At 44.7% G+C, this 26649-nt stretch overlaps 1 protein-coding gene across 5 annotated transcripts; it reads right to left on the reverse strand.

The window, feature by feature from the left end:
* Positions 1-208: 208 nt before the first annotated feature.
* rassf5 (Ras association domain family member 5) lies at positions 209-26431 on the reverse strand. 5 transcript variants are annotated; one of them, XM_038697089.1, is made up of 6 exons: positions 25558-26431; positions 12875-13008; positions 4113-4226; positions 3041-3374; positions 2830-2945; positions 209-2626 (listed from the first exon to the last, which is right to left on the reverse strand). In XM_038697089.1, exons 1-6 carry the CDS (start codon positions 26330-26332, stop codon positions 2483-2485), a joined length of 1617 nt encoding a protein of 538 aa, XP_038553017.1. In that variant the 5' UTR covers positions 26333-26431; the 3' UTR covers positions 209-2482. The 5 variants fall into 5 exon arrangements, with proteins under 5 accessions (XP_038553017.1, XP_038553020.1, XP_038553019.1 ...); XM_038697092.1 differs by lacking the exon at positions 25558-26431 and adding an exon at positions 19754-20315; XM_038697091.1 differs by lacking the exons at positions 12875-13008; positions 25558-26431 and adding an exon at positions 9253-10272 and having other exon boundaries at positions 4113-4223.
* Between the last annotated feature and the right edge of the window lie 218 nt (positions 26432-26649).

The raw sequence follows: 26649 nt of genomic DNA on the forward strand, positions 1-26649 counted from the left end.
CTGTGTGAGAAAATATTTCACGTGACGTGATAAAGGCCTACATGAAGTGATTTTCTGCTCAAGTTAGTGTTGAAGATGCATAACAGGGAACCATTTTGGGTCTCATGACGTGGGGACACAGTAAAGTATGAGACAACATAAAATGTAGAAGAGGTACACTGTGGCCTCCAGTGAAACCATGTCAAAACCAGAGACACTAGGATATGAGAACATTTCAATAAAGGGATGACCTTTTTATTTCATTTTGATAATCTGTACAGTTCTACCGCTATATTTATACACACTTCTTCAAATAAAACAAAACCAACTGCGAACAAAAAAGCATTAAGTCTCAACATCCTTGACACAATATCATTACAAGGAGGTAAATCATGAAATAAATAACACACACCCACCCACACACACACACACACACACACACACACACACACAGAGGGGTTGTTGGAAAGACAAATGTGTTCAGGCAAAGAAAGAAAAAATGACATATAGAACACCACCCAAGAAATACAGATTTGCACACATGCAAAAGCACCCATACATACACCCAGGCACCTGTAAGCTAAAAACACACCTTACATACATACACAGGGGCACATGAAACAAAAGGCACTGCCAGCAGGAACAGTTTGGGCTTTGGGTAGTGGTTCTATCATAAAAGAAACCAGTTTGGGTTTACTGTTAAGCATGTGCTTATGGACAACAGGCCTCATTTATCAGTACCTCTATTGTATAAAATAAAAGATGAAAAATAAGGGTGTGTGGAAAAGGTCTACAGTAAATGCTTTGGTTAGGTGTATTCATTTTTTAATACATGCACACCAAACATTTCTTCTAAATCGACCTAATTTGCAGTTGTAATGTATTATTTTACATCAATAAGTGTCTTGATAAGTGAGGCCCAATGAGGGAGCACTGATGACACACAGACACTCATTGTAAAACACAATTCACATTATCTTCACTGCCCCGGATGATCTCACACACACACACACACACACACACACACACACACACACACACACACACACACACACACACACACACACACACGCACACACACAGTAGGAATGATACCAAAAGAATAATATTTATCATAATAACAACAAAGTTAAACCTTGTCACTCTTTTTCCAGTGTCTACATAATACATATGCATTGCAAACACATCATTGGTACATCATAGCCATTATTATGAATTTTCTATACGTTTTGTTTCTTCTTCTTTTTTTTGGGTGGAAGGTGGGGAGATAAACGAAAAGAGAAGCAGAAATGCATGCCCAGCCCCAAAGCTGTGGGCCATTCTCAGTGACCTGCATCCACATGTGCAAAAACAGAAGCTGGTTTAATTTACATACTCCACCTTTAATTAGATAAACTCTTTCATTCTTTTAAAATCATCTCAATAGATCTGTTCCCCTAAGCTTTGGTGTGAAAATCCACTCCACATTCAAATGCAACCCACGTACAATGACAGCGCAAAGTCACTTCTACAATAAAGTGTAAAATCTGTAAAGGTATGTGGAGTGCCTCGCTCAGTAGGCTTCATCTGCAGGTAGATGTTCATGCAAGGTGGGTTAGATCAGGATTAAGGGAGGGAAAATGAACTCACAGTATCACCTGATAAGGTTATTTTTGTGTGTGGGGAGAGGACTGGTAACATCTTCTCACATGGCGTTAAAGTAGGTAAATGGAATCACAGGGAGCAACTGGGCTAAAACGGGGGCGGTGTTTGGTTTCTTCCCGCCTTTAGGTTTTCTTGTTGCTCAACACATTCTCCCTGAGAAAAATCATCTTATCTTCCCATTCTGTGTTGTTCTAGCATCCACAGCAAAAACGCAGCCCTCTGCCTCCAGCCCTGACCCTAAACACCTCCCTCACAAATCCACACATCTTAATATTCCAGCACAAAAATAACACCCCAAGCTTCCAAGAAGAGGATAAGAAAAAGAACACTCTGTATGATTGTCCTTCCACCCCAAAAGAGATACTGAAAACCATGCCTTCTGTTTAAATTCTAACTCTATGTGCAGGGGGGGGCAGTGAGCTGACAGAGACTCATGCATAAGTAACACTTGCAGTAGCAGCAGCAGCAGCAGAAGAAGAGGGAATCTTTAAAAACATCACTGGTTAATATCAGTCTCAAATGAGATTTCAAGTCAGCGTTTCAGAGCTCGCTGTGTGTGTCCTTGGCAACGAAAATACACTACTTGTCCAATGAGCAAGCAGACCACACACCCAGTAGCCTTTCTCTCTCCTCAGGGAGTGGATGTATGGATGATTGGGGGGTTGGGGGCTTGTATGCGTCCTGAGAAAGGGTATGCGTCTGTGTGCGGATGTACTGCATGTTTGGGTGTATATGCGGTGGGTGGAGACAAGTCCAGCTCTGGCTCCAGTCTCTGAATAGATCAGGGGTCTTGAGGGGTCGGCGTGTGAAGGTTCAGTCTCCCCCTGGGTTGACGTCATAAGGTAACAGGTGAGCGGGGTCAGGGGTCATGTTGTTTTAGGGCCCGTTCTAGTTTCTGTCTGTATGCAGCGTATTTTTGCTTCACTGCCCGCAACCGCTCTGACTCCTCTTTCTCCAGGATTACCAGGAAGTTTTGCAGCTCAGGGACAGAGAATGCATGCCACTGTCAGAGAAAAGGGGAAAACGATTATTAGAGTTTTCTGCTAGCCTTCTTTAAATGTTTAGCATAAAGGATAACTGCCTCAGCTGCCTTTATAAATACCATGCCATTAAATCCTATAAATTAACTGTGAGAAAAAAAAGTCAGATACCTAAAAATCTGCCTGTACACCACAAGTGTGTGCGTATATTGTTGTGCTTTCTCACCTGCACCTCTTCAGTCTCATTTTCCTTAAGGACAAAGCTGAGCTGCTCTGGGTCAGGCCCTGCTAATAACCTCAGAAGAAGAGGACGCTCACACAGAGGAAGCTTCTGGAAAAGATCTGGAGGGGATAAAGAGCACCAAGAAAAACATAAAATTCAGTATATTGCATATGTTTCCTACAAATGAGCTAGTAACTGGGTGTCTTTTCCTCACCCTGTCCGTCACGGTGCGTCTGCTTGTACAGTGCAAACTTGCGGGGATTGTCCAACACCATGAACTTCTTCAGCAAGCCCTGGATGACCTCTCCAGTGGTGGTCAGAGAGCTGATGTGGAGCTGCTTCACACAGTCGCATGGTAGGTAGAAGGATGTTCTATTTTCACTCTGCCCATAGTCCGTCCCTTCCTGGCCCTCTGACGTTGCTTGATTGTGGCTAGCCGTCTGCCTGGATGCTCCGTCTGAGCCCGCCGCCTCCAAAGAGGGGACTGTGACTGGTCGACTGAGCCTCAGGTGGACTTTAATGAAGCCTGTGTAGGATCCATCTGAAGCCTACAGCACACAGAGAGTTAAAAGGGTGACAGTTAGGGAGGAGAGGCACATTTCAGTGTTGATATGTGCGCCGTAGCAGGACTGGAAAGAAACACTGTAGAGAAATAGTTCAACATTTTGGTCCAGCGTTAGATGAGAAGGTTGATACCACTCTCATGCCTGTTCAGTAAAAATTAAGCTACTGCAATTAACCGATTAGCTAGCTTAGCATAAAGACTGAAGGAAGAGGTAAAAGCTAGCCTTGCTTTGTCCAAAGGTCCAAAATTTATTGGCAGCCAAGAAACAGTTTGGCACATAACCCCTAATATCTCCTTTTTAGACTTTGGTATTTGTGTGGATTAAACCAACAATATGGTTATTCATCTTTAGAGGTCCTGATAGGAGGATTTTGTTACCTTTTTGACAGAGCCAGGCTAGCTGTTTCCCCCTGTTCCCAGTCTTTGTGCTAAGCTATGCTAACCTGCTGCTGCTGGCTGTAGCTTTATATTTACTGCATAGATATGAGAGTGGTATCGACCTTTTTATCTAACCCTTGGCAAGAAAGTGAATCAATGTATTTCCTCACAGACTACTTTTGTTCCCACTTTGTATATCGCTACATTATGTCTCATAGCTCAATTCCCTGTCTGTCAACATCAAATTATGAATGCGAGGACGCACTAAAATCTAATTTCATTGTTAGTTTGACATGATACATTACAGTACATTCACCAGCTTCATGAAGTGTGTAAAACTCACCAGTTTCATGCCATTTTCAGAGACTTGAGAGTTATACTTTTCTATCCTTGTCTGCACCTCTTCCTCTGACAGGTCCTTTGTTCCCCCCTCCTCTTCCTCCTTTGCTTCATTCTGCTGTAAGGCAGAGAGAGAAGGGGTGTCAGTATTAAAACATCAGAGTACTGGTAGTTTCAGTGTTTGATTTGCACCAGCAGATGGTGTTGTTTCCATAAAATGCTCAAGTTTGCTAATAGATACCTGAATACATCAGAATTAAGAGACACCAAACCTTTAAAAAAACTGACTTGAAGGCATACCAGGTGTAACATTTAAACCAGGTTGAAAACGAGACTAAACAGGATCCTGGCCGACTCATGCGCTCTGTGGACTCTCTTGAAAATAACTACTTGCGACCCCACCTCCCTCTCCTATCCTCCATCTTTGTCAACCTCAGGCTGCTTCTCTGACTGTGGTTGATGGAGATTCTTCTAGACAGTATACTGTACTATCCCTTCCTCCTCAGCATGGACACACAACTCGGCAGCGTTACATGGGTGACAGGAAATGTGAATGGAGGAATTCACACAATTAGCATCTCAGTGTGAGAGTACTGACAGCGTTGACTCCCTCTGAATATTACTCATTTCCCTCTGTGACAAGGAATGTGTGTGTGAGAGAGATGGAGAGGGAAAAGAGGGAAGAAGCAATGAAAGGAGGAAGAGAGGGAGGCAAAGAGGGGGAGGCAAGGAAAGAGGCAAGTAAGGGGTAAGTAATGATGAAAGAGCGGCTGCTGAGCCAGCCTTAGCAACACAGAGTTTGACTGGGTTATTTTTAGTACAGTGGGATGTATCCTCTCTATCTCACAATAGCATTTTTTTCTCCTTCTCCTGTTCGTTTGCATTTTCTGGGGCAGATAGAGAGAGCGCGTGTGTGAGAGAGAGCGAGAAAGAGAGAGAGAGAATGCAGGGCAGTAATACTTTCTGTAGGGAAGTCCTCTGGTTGTGTGATGAAGTCCCTGTTTCATTCAAGACAGATGTGGGTGTCTCTGCGTGTGCACACATATAGAGTGAGGCGCCTTGTGGTGATAAACAACACACACACACACACACACACAGTTCTGTCCTGACATCTATCTGCGAATGTCAGCCTTAAAATTTAAATGTTGTAATATTATCATCTCTTTTTGCTGAATGTCAGCCAGGATGAGCTAAGCAATACTGTATGTGTGTGTGTGTGTGTGTGTGTGTGCGTGAATAGGAACAGTGAGAACAGGGGGGGTCTATGATTTTGCCCCCCACATAGCTCATTCACTTTGTTGCTGCCTTTATTTCAGCCAATTATGGCCCTACTGTCATGATAAACATTAAGTGTGCACAGCAAAATCCAAGGTTAAGAAAGGAATCTGAGGCATACGGAGGAGTTGACTTGTATCTAAAATTCCTCCAAGTCTAAAGGCAACAAAGTGAAAAGAACCTCACAGGAATTCCTGCGTTTGTGTGCGAGTTTCTAAATGTATCAGAGGCAGTGCCCTGCCCTCCTTTTCTGCATACCAGTGAGAGTGGTCAAGGGACAATGGAGCGGGACAATAGAGCAGTTTCCGCCCCTGAGAGTTCCACAAAGTCCTGGGACACTGCCCTGATTGGACCAGGTCACGAGGGAGCCAAAGCCCGACAAGACACAGAAGCAGAGAGATGTCAACCTGGACAAGTTCTGCTCTGCCTGCACTGGGGTTGCAGGAAAAAGATGACATGGAAATAATTTACATTCCCAACGTGCATCGTGCAACGGGGTTCCAGAGCTCAGTTTAAGATGGTTAATGTAAAATGAGTGATACTAAATGATGCAAGGTAATACAACATTCATAAACATGAGAAGCATAATGGACTCTGTGTGCGTGGGGTGTTTTTTCACAATTTTCCCCTCCATCAAGTTCACCTCTTGTGGAAACATAGCAAGTTATCTGATCGTGATCTGATTTTTTGATTTAATGTCTAAACTGGTCCACTCTCACCAAGCTATCAGGTTTAGCTGCATTTTGTGCTTTTATAGGTTGTTATTTTGACTCTACAAACACACTGCTAGGCGTGGCGCCTCTGGGTAAACAATACCTGATGACACAGGTGATCAAATACGACAACTAAAGGTGAATCCTACCCAGAAACCACAAGCCTCTGGCAGCAAGTGTGCCTACTGAGTGACTTGTCTGATACTAACAATATTACAGGTGGCAGGTCCATAGCATTTAATCCAGTTTAATGATTAGTGATTCAGATGTAAAGCAGCTTAAGTGTGTAAGATATCTAGGACTGTTACATAAGGGTCATACAGACATTTACACACGTCACAGATACAGATACAACCCCCCCCCCCAGGGTGACATGATAAGTGTTGATGCTATCACTCTGATGAGATCAGACAAGAGAGGTCATACGACTGCTGCAAAGTAGTCAGAATTAAATCATGTACCAAACCTGTGCATGTGTATAACCTGACCCTCGACATTTTCAGTCGTGTGTGTATGCGATTGACATCATGATCTTCGGGTAACACTAGACTCTAGGATCTGTTACAGCTGGCAAAGATTGAGGACGTGGCGACTGCTGTCAGAACAATACTCAAATAATAGAGCAAAGTATGTGGACAGAGTTCAACAATGATATTACGTGAACATGCACACCATGCACGCATGCACACCATGCACGCATGCACACACACACACACACATACACACACACAGATAACAGCATGTGTTAGCTGAGCACCATTACCGCGTCGAGTGTCAAGGAGTAAAAGCACGATCGAGAACACACATACTGATTCAATTTCACAGCCCAGAGGCCGCCGGGTGCCAGCACTGCCAACAGTACACACACACATACAAGTGCACACACACACACACACACACACACACATATATACACAATGGTGAAAATGCTCTGACCTTTTCCTTATTAAAAATTTGCACACCACATTGTACAAATTCAAGATTACAAGTACAGCTTCTGTGTTCAAACTTTCACTAGGGCACGAGCAGCAAAACATACTTCAGTATCAAAAGTACTTTTACTCAGTATGGAGAATGAAACATCAAATATTTATTGTATTTTGATACTGTCTCTGGGCCCAGTGGTGCCAATCTAACTACTTTTTTATAGCATTGTAATGCATAGCTATGCATCATATTTTAAAGTTTACAGTATAGTATGTTTTGTACGTACAGTTTTTTATCGGTGACATAACTAACTACTCCTTAAAACTAAAATAAAATGGAGTAAAAACATCAAATACATCTGAAATGTAGTGGAGTGTTGTTAGAAATACTCATTTAGGTGGCGGTACTTCATAATTGTACTTAATACAGTGCAGTTACATAATATGTTCTGTATTACGTCCACCTCTACACACACAGGCAGTATTTGTTTCCCCCCAGTGTTGCCTGCTGTGTATGAGATACTGATACTTAAGTACTGAAGGTACTGCATTTGCTGCATTGAATAGTGTTGATAATCACCAACAGCGATTTACCTCATATCCTCATTTTCACAGCATCAAAAAGCCAACCAGAGAAAACTATCCATAAACCCTGCTCATCACAGTGTAACACACACACACACACACACACACACACACACACACACACACACACACCACACACACACACACACACACACACACACACACACACACACACCACATTAAGGCTGGTTGGCGGAGCAAAAGGCTCAGCTCTGGAAATAATTCATAAAGAAAGGAGGATCTGAACTCCCCCTGCACTGTTGATGAAAGTAAGTACCTTCCTGTGTGTCTTAGTACATAAACGCACACATGCATGGAAAAAGACTTAACACACTGACATATTTTCATTTCCCTATACACAAACTCCATGATAATGTCTCTATTCACACATGTATTTGCATATCTCCTTAATAACAGGACAAAACAGGACACTTTCTGCAAGGTTGCAGCTCATCCCTCCTATGTTCTACAGCTGACTGTGCAGCTCTACTACACGTGAGACCATTTCTCTCTCGGTGTGTAGTGCCAGACAAACCAGGCTCCATCAGCTGGCAGCTTCTGCGCTGAAAGCCCAGACAAGCTAACCCCAATACCCTTCTGTCTCAGTACATCAGCAACCCTAACTCCACAAGCGGACAACACAGCTCGTCAATTATTCAGAGATTATACCTTCTCCACGTCAGACACCAAAGGCACGGCCAAGACAAGGGCAGCCAGAAGAGGGCTGAGCATGTTTTACATGAATGCAAATGCCTGTGCAGTTTCAAGAATTTCCTCACCAGGCTTTATGTGCAAACAGAAACGCCTTTCTACCTGTCACACTTCTCTCTCCCTCTTTTGCTATAGAAAAGTGGTGGACGCTTACTGTGTATTAAGGGGACGAGCCCCAACGACAAACAAGCAACACCTGCTGTGCATCTAATACTGTATGTAGCGTGGTTACCGTATATGACACGGTTATGTGTGTGAAGTAATCAAAGGTACAGTAGACCAAAAAAAAATGTCAGGAAGTACAGGCTGCCAACAAAACCATGAGTTGCTATGGTAACTAGAAAAATGCCCCCCCCCCCCCCCCCCCCCCCACACACACACACACACTCCTTGTAGTGCAAAAGTATCAGCTTGGTTTCTAAGGAAACCTCTCCCACATGCTGAAGAGAATATGCCTCTACAGAATCTGTAGCTTAAAATAATTACCTCAGCATCTCTGCTAAAACACAGCAAACCCATTACCTCTGTCGGCCGCTGAGATGAAAAACACACAGCGGTGAGTCTCTCCAAACAGCGTTTTCAGACTATGATGCTAAATCTATGCTAGTCGCTGACATGACATATTAGCTGTCATAAGGCACCAAGGTTGATGCACAAGGCTGACAGGCCGGCGGATCAATGTTACACAACAGATGTATGACAGTAACCCCTTCCTACACGCTCACATGCATTCACACACACCTAGAGGCCTACTTCAGCATGTACAAACACCACTACTTCCTCTCTGCACTTCTGCTTTTTGGTTGCATTTTTTTATATATAAATAAATGGTTTGTTGCTCAACCTAACAAAAAAAACAGCCATCCTACCCATCTGAGTTGGTTTTCCTCTTACAAATTCATCTACCAGAGGGAGTGTTGTCCTGATTCTGTACCTTAGCTGCACGCTTGGGCTGGCGGAAGAACGTGGTCTTGGCTGTGAAGAAAGTGAAGTCTTCACTGTCATCATCCAGGCTGCAGTACCCGCTGCTCATGCTGTTACTGCTGGTCATGGATGGAGTCAGTACTGTATTCACAGTCATGGAGAGGTCCAGAAATGGCCTCCGGCACCAGCGCAGCACCAGAGCAACACGCTGACAGCTTGAGGAAGTGCTGGTCTATTCACACTTAGCCACAATCAGAGTATACGCGCATCTAGCTGTTCTTTACTCATCCAGAAAAAGTCAGCGCTCCTCTGTTGATGCATCCAGAGAATTTAAGTCCCACCTGCGAGGGCGAGACAGGTGAACTCAGCTCAGATTCGGCGCTTTGCGTGCCACCGGAGAGGGGACCAGGAAATCCGAGAGCGAGCACAGACGTGTCACTTCCTCCTTACGTGTGTGTGTGTGTGTGTGTGTGTGTGTGTGTGTGTGTGTGTGTGTGTGTGTGTGTGTGTATGCTCTGATGCCGGTGTCACAAACACTAGCACACCGTACAGTATATGCACCTGGTCATTTGCAGCTAAACATACACACATGTAGACACTCATACACGGTATGTAACGGCCTCACATGCAGGCACACGCTGGTGTCGCGGAGTCAGTTTACAGGTTGGTTTCAAGTTAAGCCTGCTCACCTGAGAGCTCCTGTTATGCCCGCAAAACAAACACTCATATAGGCATGCAAGCAATACCACATCCTGCTGTCTTTCCTGTGCTGTGTCTCTGTAACGACCCGCTGTGAACAAACAAAGGACAGCTCAATAAATTGTGTGCGAGCATCCATCCATCCCTGGGGTCCAGAGTAAACAACGGCAGAAGATCTCTTGGCGTTCACAGAGCCTGTGCTGCCTCCCCTCTTCTGGTCTCTCAGCTGCTCTGGCAATACTACCACAGAGATGGATGCCTCCCACAGCCTCTCTCTCTTTCTTACTCTCTCCCTCCCTCTCTTCTCCTCTCTCTCTCTCTCTCTCTCTCTCTCTGCCGGTCTTTGCACCCAGTTTACTCCCTCACTCTCTTGCAGCCTTGCTCAACCATCTGTGGTCGAGTGTGTTATCATCCTGCAAGCACCCTCCCCCTTCTCCCTCCTCTCTCATTCTCTCTCTCTCTTCCTGCAAGCGACTGCACCCTGCAGAGCATGGCCACTTCCTCTTTCAGAGAGACAGAGAGACAGAGAGACAGAGAGAGAGAGAGAGATAGAGAGAGAGGCATGGGAAAGTAGAAAGAGAAATGCTGATGAGTGAGAGATATGAACCGTCACAGCAGCTCCTGTTTTACATACGCAAGAGCAGCAGTGACAGGAAGCAGCAGAGAGGCTGGGGAAGATGGCTGCTCTTCTACTGTGATTCTGCAACCACTGTAAGTGTGTGGCATTTATGTAGGACCATGACATGAATAAGGGCTTATGTTTCGACACCCAAACCAATCGGTGACAGACATGGACCAGACAAAAAACAAAACAAAACATAACCTCCACAGTTGCACTGCCATGGCTGGTTTCTTGGTGGAGGGGAGGGCTCACTCACAGCGCTAAATGTGAGATTAAGAAAATAATGAATGATTTCCCACAGGATGGAGATTATGGTCACCTCTAACCTCACGCTGACCTCACGATCTGCCCTCTGACTCTGGCAGTGACCCCCTTGTCAAAGAGCAGCTAATGCCCCTGTCACACTGCTGAGACTGATGCGTATGCGTTTCTGTCTGCACATGTTGTTTCTGTGTGTGTCTGAAATGATTTTTAGATCTACTCAGATATGATTATAGGTAAACCTATATGCTGCCGGTGGGCTGCGGCATGCAGGGGCAGTGTGTCGCCCTTTCATCGGGTGTCGTTCTGTCAGGTTTGAGTCAGTCGAAGACCGATTACCTGCAGCTCTGCTCCTCTTAGTGCAATCACTAAGAGGCAAGGCAGCACGCACACACACACACACTGAATGACACTGCTGCTGGCATCTAGTCGATAAAGGCTGGTCAGTGTGCTGCATGTATGTGCTTCTTAGGGGTAAAATTTCTGCTGATGCACACACAATAAGGACCTGTAAAGATAGAGGGGAAATAAAACACACACACACACACACACACACACACACACACACACACACACACACACACACACACACACACACACACACACACACACACACACACACACACACACACACACACACACACACACACAGCTATAAAACAGAGCAAAAGGGGAGAAAGAGGACTGCAGGAAATGAACTGTCATATCTCCTCTTGTCTGCAGTACTAGTGTACTCTATGAACCAAACAAGAGTGTGGAGAGGGACAGTCCTTAGTCCTGTTCACAGACATCATCAACGCTCACTTAATTCTGACTTTGAGCTCATTATCTTTTACTACACAGTCATTAAACTCAGAAAGAATAACTAGCAGTGGTTGAGCTAAAATGGCTCTACATAAAAATGGTATGGCATTATTTTCTTCAGTAGATGTAGAATATTGAAAGAAATGAGCAGGTTTTTGGATAAACAGCCTGAACTGTAGTTTTAGCAGTTGCTGCTTGACATTTGGTGAAATGCACTCGATTTATCCCCCCGCTCGTTCGCTCGCTCCAATTCTCACTATTTCCATCAACATGTTTTCTGGGTAGCATGATTGTGTGTATTTGTTCACGCTCTCTAGATGTGGAGTACTACCTGGCACACAACCAGGGGTCTAATTTTGTGTTATCTGCCCTCAGGGCGCAGAGACGCTGCCAACATTCTGCAGCAGGCCTGTGGGGTTATCCAGCTTTTTCCTCGTGCATGACATGTGTGAGTGTGTGCATGGACCACATTGCGTGGGTGACTGAGGCTGGGATGCCAGGAGCAGCATGCGGGCTCACACTCTCTCAGGTTCCTGTACTCACACATGTGCTTACACAATGAGTGGGTGAAGCGCTATTTTGAATTTTACATAATTACTGTTTTACTGGATAGCCTGCGGCTCGTACAGTATGAAATGATACAAAATATGGAACCAGTGGATAACTAGATATTTTCCACTAGCATGCCAAACATCTGGGCTTAGGTTTCACTAACATAGCTGTGTCATTATAGAGGCCCCTACAGAGGACAGTGATAACCTAATCAGTGTGCATTCATCTAAGAGAAGCCCAGGAAGCAAAGACATTGATCAATGATTTAATAAATTAAACGCATACTACAGGGGAGAGATGACTTAAACTGTGGGAGGACATGAGAGCAGGTGAAGGAGAGAGGAAGGTACTTTGCATGCTTTGGTGACGTAGCATGGTCTGCCCTGGGAACATTCTGTAACCAAAAAAAAGCAAATGAGCGCATATATAAATAAATTCAAAAGCAGACAACCGAGGAGGAGGAGGAGGAGGAGGAGGAGGGGGAAGAGGGAAGAGGGACAGCATGCCGTTAAAGAGGAGGATGGTTATGTAAAAGTGTAGGCTTAGAGAGATGCCTCTGAATGAACCCTGCCATTACCCAATCGTGACTCACGTACTCCTCTTCAAAATAACACATGTAAAGAGTTCAACTCACTAAATGTTACAGCAGTGCCTACTAAGTAACACTTTTTTTTGTTGTACTTGAAATGCTCGCCTTGTGTTGAGGGGCTGTGGAGGAGGAGGAGGAGTGGTTTCTGGGAGACGGAGTCTCTTCTGTCTCTCTGTCCCTCTGGTTGCAGTCCAGCTGGACCTGGTTCTCACACTCCTGGTGACAGGTGTAGCTGCAGTCTGATGAACACAAAAACACACCAATCAGAGACAAGAGCGCATGCAGTAGGAAAGAACTGAGGCTGAACGGAAACACTGTATACTCCTCTGTGGCATGTTATGGTAGAGAGTGTATTGCTGATTAGTCACCTGTAAGTGTGTGAGTTTACCATGAAGATGAAGTAATCAAAGATGTATCCCGGTAGTCATAGAAAAAATCCCTTTACACAGAAAATTAGCTCCATCTAGTGGCTGATGCCAGTCACACACCTACAAGGTGCCGGACTGCAGTATTAACAGAACATAACTGAAAATACATGTGTGTAGACTGAATAATCATTTTAGAGATCTGCACACACAGGACACACCTATCAACTTAATATTATAGTATGTACATTAGCCCAGCAATAACCTGTTAAAATCTTCCAACTTAACCTACTAATTACACCTTTGAAATAAACTTCTATACTTCTCATTTACCCATCAGATGGCAGCAAGCACTTAGTGTCACAAGCAATCTTCTGGTGCAGACACAGTTTATAATAGACATAGTGTACAAGGCCCAGCAAAGATCATAATACATAATTTAATACTGTATGGCAACAATGGATGAACACAGTCCTTTTACACATTCAAGGCCAACAGACTGTATACCAGTATAGCAGCCCTGATATGGTCATCTCACATCTTACTGCTCAGCTAGAAAAGAATAGATGTAGGTACTTCCCCCAAAACTTCCCGAAAATACTCCACTGTTCTTTAATTTTTATACGACCGCCTCGGCTTGTTTATGCCTTGGGGACTTTATTGTGGCCAGAGGCTTTTCCACTGAGATGCAGAGCCTCACAACCAACTTCTCCTCTGTTGGTGAGATAATCCATGCTAAAGAAAAGAGAGATTTTAAAGCCGCATGGGCAAAGAGAGGACCGCAGTTTGGGGGGAAACTCTGAGTCATCCTTTTTTTTTTTTTTTTCTGGGGCAGGACGGCTTATAAAATAAAACCCTGTACAGTAGGTGACATGAGATCACCCAGATTGAATAAAAACATAAACCTGTTTCAACAATGTTGAAAAGCTTCAAATTAACACATTGTTTTCCGGTACACCTCTTTGTTGCTGCAGTCAGTGCAGAATGACTGAGCTGAGCCAAGCCTGGTTGGTTTTCTGTGTACTGATATTAGTGGCTCTGTCTGTATCGTGCTAAGGAGAGGGACACCACTGCGTCTCTTACACGCAGCATCAGCACCGTAACCATGGCAACAAGAAAGGAGCTCTACTTACATAAGGTCACCGGTAAAACGGCTGTGTGTGGAGGGTTTTTTAATTAGCTATAAACCTCAGATTAATCACCAACAACATTTACTTTCATGCCTTGGAATTGCAGGTATTTTCACCATGTATTTTGCACTGGCATGGAAAATAGTAGGCCTGATTATTGAAGCAGGGACAAACAAGAGACAGAGTAAAGTGGGTGCAGGACAGGGCTTACTGACAGGAGGGGTATGTCTAACAAAGATAAAGTTCAGTTTAGATAAAGGATACTTTGCTCATGACAGCTTAGAGGTCGCTGCATTAAGAGAGGGAGATAGAGGTAAGTATGTGTATGTGTGTGTGTGTGTGTGTGTGTGTGTGTGTGTGTGTGACGGAGACAGGTTGGCAGGTAGAGAGAGTGATAGGGAAGGGCTGCAATGCCTTGCTGACAGGAAGGATGTGTCGAGGAAATAGTTCAGATAAGGGATTCTCGGCTCATGACAGTTTAGAGGTCACCGCGGAAAGAGAGAAAGAAAGGAAGCACACAGGGGACGGGCAGAGAGAAACTCCTTTCCTGTCCAGCTTTCCTTCATTTACTCCATCCACCCTCACTCTGGAGTGCACACTGTGCCTCTACTTCCATATTCGGCCGTAGAAAAGTAAATTTTTGGGGGAATTATGCTATACAGTAAGCATAAAGAAGCTGGCTAACTTAGCTTAGCACAAAGACTAGAAACAACGGGAAAGAGCTAGCTTGGCTAGCCATAAAATGACAAATCATCATTTAGAGGGGCTGGTAGATTAATTTTGTCTTTGGACAGACCCGGGCCAGCTGTTTCCAGTCTTCACATTCACCATACAAACACGGGAGTGGTATTGATTTTCTCATCTAACTCGCGGCAAAGAAACAAATGACCATATTTCCCAAAATGTCAGATGTTTCCCTAAAAGAGGCCCTGTGGAGATTTTTGTAAATAAATAGCAACGCTTTGTTTACATGCAGTGTTACTCACCAAAACGCTTTATGTGTTCACTTTGTATCGTGTATGTGCACGTAAAAAGTACAAAGAAAATTAGCCCTACTTTTAAAACAATGCTCCATATCACTACTAGTGGTCAAAACCTCCACCGGACACCTTTAAACTTCCTCTGCTGTCATTCTTGAGACAGAAATCAGTGTTTTTGTTGGCTACAGAAGACCCTGCCCTTGGTCTTTCTCCTGATAACAGATTTAGAAGACAGGAATTACTGCTGGGCGAACTGCAAAAACAATGGGAGTAAGATACACCACTGTCAGCAAGTCACACTTCATCTAGGATCCAGATTATTTCCACACTGATACGACGCACTTTCTCTCACTCACACACATATAGTGTACTGTATACTTGTAATACACACAAGGAAATCAGCATTTTGCTGCCTCATGCAAAACTGACAAACATACACATCAATTCAAAATGTGTGGTGTTATTTTGTGACCAGGGCAGTATGTATTTTCGCTGACATCCTTGTGAAAACAAGTTTGATCTTAAAACAACCCCCAGGGCTTGGACTTAAGTTAAATTAAGTTATAGGATTAGGTTTAATTTAGAATAAGTGTTCCAGTAAAAGGTTCAAATGTTCATCATCCGCTGGATTCAAGGACACTGAATGTGAAACTGAAGCGATCCGGGTCTTTTCTTGAATGCATGCACACTAGGCTTGTGCAGGTCTGGTGCTGGGATGCTGTATCATACACATGTGAGTGCTAATGAGCAGGTGGAGAAACTGCAGCAGTGATCCAGTAACCCCGCAGGGCTCCGAAGGTCATGCAGGCGTGCTGACACAGGCACAGTCGCAGAGAATTGTGAATGAAAGAGAAAGCAAGAGAAGGGGAGGGGCCTCAGCAAAAAGGACTATTTTGAGTGATGTCGTGAGAGTTGATTTAACGCCTGAGACAAAACTCCCCTCTGGACTCCATGTCAGGACTTGTAGGGGTTTCCCTTTTGCTCTTCTGTGGAAAGTACATTGTTGCACAGTCCATCAAATGGGGAACTTGGTTTCACTAAAATACAACAGGGCTGCATTCCCTGTCTGCAGGATTTTAGGAGAAGTTGTGTCCAATTACAGAAAGCCACAACAGGTTTCGTTGGAAGAGCCCCTATAACTGGATTGTGCACAAGCACAGATTCATTCATTGGTACACGTTTCTTGCAATTGTTCCATCGAACTTCCATATTTATCAGTATGGAAACTACCTTTTAATCCCTGCATTTGCTTTCGATTCTTAAGTTCCATACAAAATCAAGGAAAAAAGCCTTCATGTCTCTCATCCCATCATCCCAGTCTGACTGCTTTTAAACAGACACTGCCTCCAGACAGAGCGGGACGATGCTGAGGAGGAGAAAGAGGCAGCACTAGGAAAACTCCATCAGTGCAGCGGAATAAGACGAGGGAGCTTAGATGTACAGTATGTAAAGATCTATATGTTGTGGCTGTGTTAACTTGCGCTGCTGCACTTTGGGGTCGATAACATTGACAGGAAAGGAGGAGCGTCGATTGAAGTGTGTTAGATGATGACAAGTCTTTTCTCAAAAGAGGATGTTCAGGTTGTCTTGGTGGAGGCTGCTGAGAGAATAATTCCCACGGTCGCGTTTCTCTTTTCTATCTCCTATAGTTTGTTCTCTTTTCACTCCCATAGTTCTTGGAAGCCAGAAATTCCCCAATTCTGCGTCGCCTCCGGTCTCTTTTTCAAAGATATGAGATGTGGGTGGTTGTTATTTCTTTGTCTGTGAGACAGTGGGTGTGACACAGACAAGTGGACCGTAAAAACACCAGATTAGCAGGTCATGGAGGATGTCTGTGTGGCACCAGATAGAGACAGAGGGAGGATCATACTGTATTTACTCCTTGTCTGGGTGAGGAGGGAGGGGTTAATAGGGGTAAGGTACAGCTATAATGTAGGGGCGAGGATATCAACACGGTCACTAATGAACCTAAAGGGAGCACTGTAGGTCTTACGAGGGAATTAAGAGCAGCTTTGGGGTCTTAAGGGGGTTTTAGCCAGTCTGATCCCATCATAGCTCATTTGGAGCAGTTATTTATGTTCTCCTGCTGTGTGGCTCACACACACACAAACCAAGCTACTCATACTACTGCATTTCATCCGTCATTTCATCATTATAAAGCAAAATATCACACAGATTCTCACTTCTTAAACACGGTCACTCATTAGGATTCCAGGATATACACAGTTCAAATGCAGACCTTCCAGACTTGACCAAACAAAATCTATCCTAACCTAAATAAAATCTGTCTCTGTTCACCTTGACATCTGTGTGTGTGTGTGTGTTTGTGCACAAACGATTCTTTCATATTTGATACTGACATTCTTTATCTCCCTCAAGTTCCTCCATCTGTCAGGCTACAGATGCTCCCTGAGTTAACCAAGCAAACAAGGAATCAGGCTTCTTTTTGTGTTTGTTTTTTAAAGGCATACTCTGTCCAGTGAGCTGCAAATGGATGCAGCTGAGTGCTTAAAAGGGTTTCTGAGGCTGAAGGTCACATCATCACAGAGCTTCTATGTTTTAGGGATTATATGTGATCATACCATTGAAATGCTCTTCAGACAGCTAAGAGAATCTGAGAGAATCAAGATGGATGAAGGCCACAAAACCTGGCTGATAGCTCCAGGGGAAATCAAATAAGAAGATATTTATTTTTGACAAAGCACTATCTCCAAGGTCAAGAATGAACCTTTACGCTCAATAGAGCTGCAACAATTAGTCGATTTATCGATTAGGCGATTGAAAGAAAAATGTCAGTAATTTTGATAATGGATTAATTGTTTCAGTCATTTTTTTCTGCAAAAATGTTAAACATTGTGAGGATTTGCTGCTATTCTTTGTCATTTATGATAGTAAATGAAGAGTCTTTGGGTTTTGAACAGTTGGTTGGACAAAAGAAGCAATTTGAAGAAGCCACTTTGGGCTCTGGAAAATTGTGGAAATTTTTTAACTGAAAATGATTAATCGAATAATCATGAAAATAACCGGCAGATTAATCGATAACAAAAATAATCATTACTTGCGGCCTTAAAGTTAAATCACACTGATGTTCAGTGCAGAAAAATGTCTACTGTGTATTTGATCAGACACAACTTGTCTAATGTGTAAAACGAAAACTTAACACAAAATTATTGTATTCAAGGGGTACTCAAAGGATTAAGTTTTGCACTTTCATGAAGTCGGAGGACTCACGAAAGACACATTAAAGATTGGTCAAAATCAAAGCAGCTCCAAAATCCCACATCCATCCAGATCCCACTTTTCAAACTCCAAGGCCCAAGTTTGTGTAACACATTTTCCCCTTCAACCTCTCTCTCTCTCTCTCTCTTTTTATATACATATACATATATATATATATATGTATGTATATATAGCAATTTAGAGAATTTTAGAGGAATTTCCAGGCAGCATCATTCAAGATTAGGACTTGATGATAATAATAGATAGAAGAAGGAATGAAAGAGGAAGTGAGAATCTGGTTTGGGCCAGTTTATTCTTAAAAGGATTAACTGGGTTTCCTTACAGGGAACACCATCTAAAAATACCCATTATCTGTCTGCGGCAGCTCATGCTGTTGCTGAAGCTTCAGAGGCTGCAGCATGACGTCACTCAGGTGGAGTGGTGAGCTCTTGACGAGCAGCTCATGTTTGGTCAGGGTCTTATCAGGTTTACACAAGAGGGTACACACACACACACACACACACACACACACACACACACACACACACACACCACAAAAGAGCTGAAGTAACATATTTTTTTTATTCAGCGGTCAGTCTCTTGCTGTGAATAAATCAGTAAGTCTGCAGCACCCGGCCGTTTTGCTGCCTGTCTCCTTTTACCCCAGCCACACTTTGTGCTAATGTTACATTATGTGTTCCACCCCCATCCCCAAAAACTGCATTAGCCAGTCCTCTATTTAGAGAAAACATGGGAAAAATCGATACCATGCAGCCTCCAGCAGGCTCACTCTTATCTCAAATTCCTGCTACAAATATGAAAGTCAATATGACAATCCATTTAAGTAGGATTTTCTCGACAGTTTGAAACTGTGTAGGTTTTCTGCGTTTGTGTGTGTGTGTGTCTGGAGCAAGAATAAACTGTAGATCCAACCGCTTTCATCTGACCTGTTTACTGGACTATTCTACCGTTTGCAATCAATCTGCAGCCTGCATCCTCACTGTTCACACACGATCTTACACACAAACACTACGTGCTCTTACACAAAAGCGAGGGGGATAGATGAGCTGATAGAGGGGGCGGGGGGTGTAGACAAAGAGTAACAGGGCTTGAGGGCATTGCAGTTCACAGATAGACTGATGCACACAATACCCAAATATTTTGGCCCACGGCGGGCCTATGAGGCCAACCCGACTCAACCTGTCTACTCATCATCTTTCCCTTTTTTTCCCCCAAAAGACTTGCCGCCTGATCGGGATTCACTTGTAAGTCTCAATTCCCAGTTGTTACCTGAGGTGGAGAGCAGAGATCCATTAGAGGATGATCGTCGGAGGATCCGCAGGCCGTCACTCCAGGAGCGAGACTTGGGCAGCCTCTTCAGGAACCGCCCCAGCCGGCGTGACACCTGTCCGAAGCAAGCGCTGCCAGCCTCCCCTTCCGAATCGCCCCCGACCTCCTCCAGATGCAGTGACACCTGGCCGAGAAACGCTCTGCCCACCCTGACACCTTCAACTCCCCCTGACCCGACCCCCACCGCTGCCTCCTTCTTCGCTTCCTCCTGCCCTGGGACGAGAGGTGCTATCTGTGCCATGGATGGAGCATGGTGGCACCATCCGGCAGGCACCGTCCTGTGCGCGTAGCCCTCGCTGGCCCTCCGGTCCTGCCCTCGGCCACCCCTGTCCCTCTGAGGACTGCCCCAGCGCCAGCCCCCCCAGTTCCCCCCTCTGCCATCCCAGCGTAGCCACTCTGCCACTGGTGCCACGCTCCGAATAAACAGCCCCCTCTCCACTCGCTCTGCCACCCCTCCACCTGTACTCCTCACACACTCCCTAATGCTCTCAACTCCCGGCTTGCCTCACACTTTTCTCCTCTGGTCTGCACCTGACCGGTCCTCCTCACACCTCAGCGTGCAAACATGAGCCCCGAATCTTTGCCGTACTACTTGTTCCTCTTTAACGTTTGTTATGAATGCTCCCTCATCCTCTCTCTCCCTCTCCCTGCCTCTACTGCAGCACCCACACACTCTGCAGTAACAAACAGCCAGCTTAAAGAGACAGAGACCCCCCTTTCAATCCTGGCTTAACTATTCCCCTCTTTCCAGCAACAGGAGCCTTTCTACTTTACGTTCCCTCAGCGGCTGACGGTACACACTTGATTCAGTAGTAGAGAACATGGTGGGATCTCCATTCCATTGAGCAGAAATGTCACAGACCACTGCAGAGGTAGTTACCAACACTACCTCCCCTCTTCACCCCCTTTTCTGTCTCCTTGAAGGGTGTGAAACCCTACAGCCTGTGCTGAGGGGAAGTGAGTCAGGCATCCTGACCAGCCCCACAACAGTGACATATCTTGTCAGTGCGCAGGACATGCATCACCTCAAGTGTGTGTATGTGTGGGATGAGGTGATGCGCAGTCCGCCGTTTATTAATATGCATTGTGAAAGAGAGCAACTGGGAGTTCTTCTGCCCTACTTCCACAGCTGATGAGTTTGGAGGAACAGGATGTGCTCACCAATTTTACTCACGTATGTGTATGACATAATCACAAGCAGTGCCATGAGAAGGTGATGCTCTGATGTCACCTCTTTTTTCACTGCAGCTCACAGAAGAACGTTGGTATGTTTTTAAAAAAATCCAAAATCCCAACTTTGCCCTCAGCTAGCATGTGCTTAAGAAAGTCTTTGTCCTGTCCTTTCTGGCCTAACCACCTCTTCCTCCGCAGTCCTCCTATCACTATCCACCAAGGGCGACCTAAATATAGCCTGGTTGAAAATCCCCACTGTTCTGCCATACATACAGCAGAGGAGAGCACAAAACACTATGCAGGTCTTTCTGCAAAAGTAAAACCCTTATCTGCATGCCCGATCTTGTCACTTCAAGGTTAAATGATGTTAAGCAGTGGGTGGCTGGGCAGCTGTTTCTAAGAAACTGAACAAGAAAACCTAACTGATAATAAAGAAAAATACAGTACAATACAAGTGCGAGGTAGTAAAATGATGAACATGTGTTAGCATAGCTTCCTTTAATATTTAATGCAGCCTTGTTTTCATATTCTGTTTGCTTTCAATTTAAGACATATGATCTAAAAGACTGTTTTGGCTGGAGTCTAGTTAAAACTATATTCAACACAGCTCTGGCACAGTGGCAGCAGTGGTATGTCAGGACAAGAAGGTTATGAGCCATTTAACACAACCCTCCTCCTATGTTTTCTTCTTCTGCTGTGAATGGAGCTTTGAGAGGACCAATGTGAAACAGCCATAGGGGGACCTAAGACAAGATCTGTATTGTGTAGACCAGGGGAAGAGGTGATATAAGAAAGAGATGGAGTTTAAGGAAAACATACATCCTCTAGGGAGAGATCAGGAATGCCATGGGGCATTAAGAATACACTGGGAGGGTTACTGTGTAGGTCTGTGGCAAATGGGGTGGGGGCTTTCAGGCAGCCATGTGTCGATGCCAGCATGCCTCCCTGTCTCTGCAGTGACCAGCACACGACCCACATCTGCTGCTGTAGATGTACTGTAACAACAACCATTTCCGCTCTGCTTGCAAATATTTAAGCACAAATACTACTAGCGGGGCTTTATCAAATGTTGACAGATGAATGCTTTTTCTTGTTGTGAAATCGTGTTTGGAGGAGCTCTGATCTCTGGAGCATTCACCTCGTCGTACAAGGAGCAGAGATATACAGGCTAACTTGCAGGACCAATAACAAGTAGTTATACAGTGGGTACAAATTCATGCTAACATGGCCACTTTGAACAATCTTATCGTTTTTAGTACTAAATTAGCTGAATAATTGATTAGTCTAGCGACACAAAACCAAGCTATCTTGATAATCCATTAATCGTTAATCATTAATCAAGCAAAATGCCAAAGATCCTTTGATTTTTCTTTAGTTTTAAATAATTTTAAATGCATTTTATTTACTTATTTTTTGGGGGAGGGTCGCTTTTTAACATATTGTTGCTTTTTTAGGTGACACACATTTTTAATCCTATTTTTGCATTTATAAGCAGTATATAAACACTGTGTTATTGTTTTACAACACTAATGCAGTTGAAAGAAAATACATTTTTGACATTTGTCAACAATTATAACTCCTTCTATGAAGCATCAATGACTTGCTTATGAACAGTGTTACATGGCTCTATTCCTTTATAATGATATTTGACTAAACATGAACAAATATGTCGTTAAAAGGTATTTATTAACTGTTTAAACACATACAAATCATTCAGGTGGGTTTAAATCGTTCAAAGGTGTTGATGACTATATTTATAAACACTTTAAAATATCCTTAAATCACATTAGTGTGTCATCTGCTGCTTAGATGTTAATTTGGGAGGGCTTCCCCAGTGAGGTTTAAATGGCAATTAGAAATAGTGTATGTACATTAAGAGGTGCAAGACAGAGATTGAGGAGAGGAGAGGACCAAACCCACCGTGTCAGAGCACTTGTGCCACAACAGCATGGTTCCCTAATTAAATATTAATCTGATTCTGTCTGCCAGTCTGTAATCCCAACCTCTCCATCCCCGACACATAATCCCAGGCAGGAGACACCCAGAGCTGGGATTAAGGAGGCTGCCGTTCCCGCTCCCCTCCTCCTTCCTCCCTTCCCTGACCAACGGCACAACATGACAAATCAGTTCATGATAATCAACAGCCACTGACAGCGCACAAGCCTAATCTACAGTATAGATTTAAAATAACTGTTGCACCTATGTGTATCACTCACATCTCCATACAGTTATTATTTCAAAAGCATAGTATTTATTGTTCTTTCTGTGTGTGTATTTATACTGTATATGTGTGTTTAAATGACTTTTGGAACTCCCAACCGGAGCAATAACGAGTTTAGAAAAGCCAGCCATGGGAATACATTCAGAAGACTCCACAACGTCAGACAGGCAGACTATGAGACTTGGAGTTCTGGCTAGATTGACAGATTCCACTGTAGGGCAAGGCCACATCAACAGTCCCTGCAAGCTCTCGGCTGTCCCAGGGGAGAAAGGGCTGCATAGCTGTTTCTGTAAGCTTCATACACAACAAAGCCAGCACAGATTCAGGGAAGCTGATAAATTAGAGACAGACAGAGGCAGCGACAACAAGACAAAGACACAGAATGATGGTTGTTTATGGTTGCAAGGCCTTCCTCTCTCTACCCCCTGTCATTTGCTGGGTGTAGTTGAAAGGAGAGAATGTGTGTGTGTTTGTGCGTGCGTGCCGTTTCTATTTTGGCAGTTTTGGTTGAGTTACTCCCCACAGAAATACCCTGAAATGCCCAAATTTGTATTGCTTGTCATAAATGCCCTGGTGACCCCCATGACTGTACGCCGCACTCACCTCTGATGTTTTCTGAGAAAAGAGAGCGGAAAAGTTCTATAGGAGAGCTGAGCTACAGCTAATTGGCTTGATGCATAAAAGAGACTGAAGAGAGAGGACAAAAAACTCAGTGAAGTTCTTGGGTTGTAAAGTAACTCATGACTCTGTGTGTGTATGTGTGTGTGTATAGTGCTCCAGTAATCTCTGCTCTCGCTTCACTGATCTTGTGCTGATAGCACACTAAATCAGACAGCTCTGCAGTGCTGGACAAACTCTCGCTCTTTTCCCCTTCCCTCACACGCACTGGCTCCCTTTCCTCCCCATCGCTCTTGTTCTAGCTCTCCGCCTCTATTCCTATCACCCTTCCTCCCTCCTTCCACCTCTCCTCTGACTCTTTCCACTAACTTTTGTAACTTGACCAACTTGTCATCCTTTCCCTTCCTTGTTCCCCTTGGCTCTGTTCCTCTATTTCAGCTGGTACGTTCTTCATCTGTCCCTTTCAATCCCTTCTTCAATCGCTTTATCTCACACTGCTCTGCAGCCGCAGCCTCCATGTGACGGAGTGCTGCTGACACAATGCCAACTCAGCATCCGCATGAACTCACACACACACACACACACACACACACACATAGTTACACCATGCAAGGGGCAGTACTGTATGTGCACAGAAAAGCCACTACACACACACACACACAGTTAAACAAATATCCACAGTGCCAGGTCAAATTGGCTTGGCCCAATCTCTCTGTGTCCCAGAGCGGGGCAGGTGGGAGTGATGTCATCAGCGCCTGAGTTGCTCTCAGCAGTACAGTCAGGGATGTGACTCCAGAGATATCAGGCACAATGAATTAAAAAGTTTTAAATGGCCTTAAATAGGCACTCCAACACACAATCAATGAAGAATGTGGCTTCCACTGTCAGTCTAAAACACCAAAAGACATCTGTTCATGCACACTCACAGTCCAGTGTGACCTTTACAGACATTTCCTATGTGTTTTCGGATTACACCAAAGCATGACTTCTAAATTAAATCCTTCCCTCGCTCTTTGAGCCATGGCTGAAAACCACAGGGTGAGAAGAACTCCGGGAGGCAAAGCTGGAAGGACAAGATAATGGGCTTTCCATAGAAGGTTTTTGGCTTTGTCTATTGGACAAAATGCCTGGAAATGTCCTTCCCTGTCATACTGGCTCACTTACAAAAGGCACAATGATCATGGAAGAGTTTACCACCCAGCTGCCTGTGCCCTTCATAAATAATAGTAAGCCACAAACAAGGTACAGGCCAATAAATGAAACCCCCCCTGCATTCACCAACATAGCTGTAGCAGGACTGAAAATAGGTGTGTACATATTAGTTTTCACTTAAACTTTCTGATGACTCATTGTGTTAACTGTTTTGTTACTACTGCTACAAGCATTCAGTCTTAATTTAGTCAGAGTAATAATCTTCTGAGAACACCTGTAGTATAGGTTGACTATAGAAAATAGACTGGCATAAACCAGAAAGCACAATCACAAATGAAGAATCTGTGAGGAGCTGGCAGACACTGGATTAAGAAGTAGGGACATAATTATGATGCGGAGCCACCAGCATGGAAGTATTTAGCACCTGGCTACTTGTGCCTTTCATTAGATAATCTACCAGTGAAGGCTACAAGAAGGAAGGTGCATGCCAGCACTCACTCACTCCCACTGGCACATGCACAGAAATACCATCAAGACAGATGAATACATGATTTGAAGGACTACACCTGACGTTACTTACTTTGACACTTGAGTGCCTGTGCAGTGATCTGACAACTACAGGCATCACACCAGTCCCGCGTAACTGGCTTGGCCTCGAACCTGTGTCCTTCACCCCTCTCGGTCTTCACCCGGGGGTCCATCTCCCGGGGAAAGATGGACCAGGCCTCCATACGGAGAGGCTCGGTGCGGGCCAGCCTGACGACTCCAGTCCTGCCCTGTGTCAGGCGCGGCAGCGGGAGACCGCCGGTCTCTTCTTGTGCTCGCTCGGAGGATGAGGAAATGTTGTCTATGCTCCGGGCGTCTCGTCTCCCGTGTGGCGCGTCCCGATGCGCTCCGCTGTGTCCATTCGTAACCGATCCGCCAGACCTCTTGAGCGAAGTCCTCCTCCGACCACCTGTGTTATGGTTTGAGTCACAGTTGATGTTGTGCCCGGGTTGACTTTCTCGAGTCCCGGCTGCGGTGCGCCTGTCGCAGTCCGTGCTGCCCATCTCTCTGTCCTGATCCGGGCTACGTGGCGCAGCCGGAGCTCCGCATCTTTCACCGGGCATCAGTTCTCCTCTCATCGTCCTTTCCCCCGCTGGTCCCGGAGACAAGGGATGAGTTCCCGGCTCCCCTTCAGAAGTGACCGACCCGCACCTCCCGCCGCTCCCCGAGCCTCTCCTGAACAACATCTTCTCCCAGGACGATTTCCTGGAGATTTTCTTCCCGCCGGGCAGTTTGAAGAGAAGGAGCTGCTGTTCCGAGTCCAGCCTGTGCGGACCCGGGTGCTGCCCCACCACACTGACAGACGCCATTACCCCGTCCCCCTGTAATGCGTGTGTGTTTGGCTGTCTGGAGTGTGTAGGCCTACTAGTGAGCGTTTTTACTCCGTGCCCTGAATGTAAACTCAACTCACGCCTGCGACAAGCGTGTAGTAGTGACGCAAGGGATCCGACGGCTTTAAACGCCGCAAGCGCGCCCCTTTTAATGCCACGTGAGCGCGCGCATAATCCCAGGCTCATGCTGTATTTTTGATTTCTCACTAACGATTTATTAAACACTGATTCACTCGATTATAGCACGTAACTTTCTGATGACTCATTGTTATGTTAGCTGTTTTGTTACTATTGCC

This window comes from Micropterus salmoides, unplaced genomic scaffold, assembly GCF_014851395.1.
Source record: "Micropterus salmoides isolate LMB-PRFRI ecotype aquatic unplaced genomic scaffold, ASM1485139v1 Ms_hic_scaffold_4, whole genome shotgun sequence".
Classification (NCBI taxonomy): domain Eukaryota; kingdom Metazoa; phylum Chordata; class Actinopteri; order Centrarchiformes; family Centrarchidae; genus Micropterus; species Micropterus salmoides.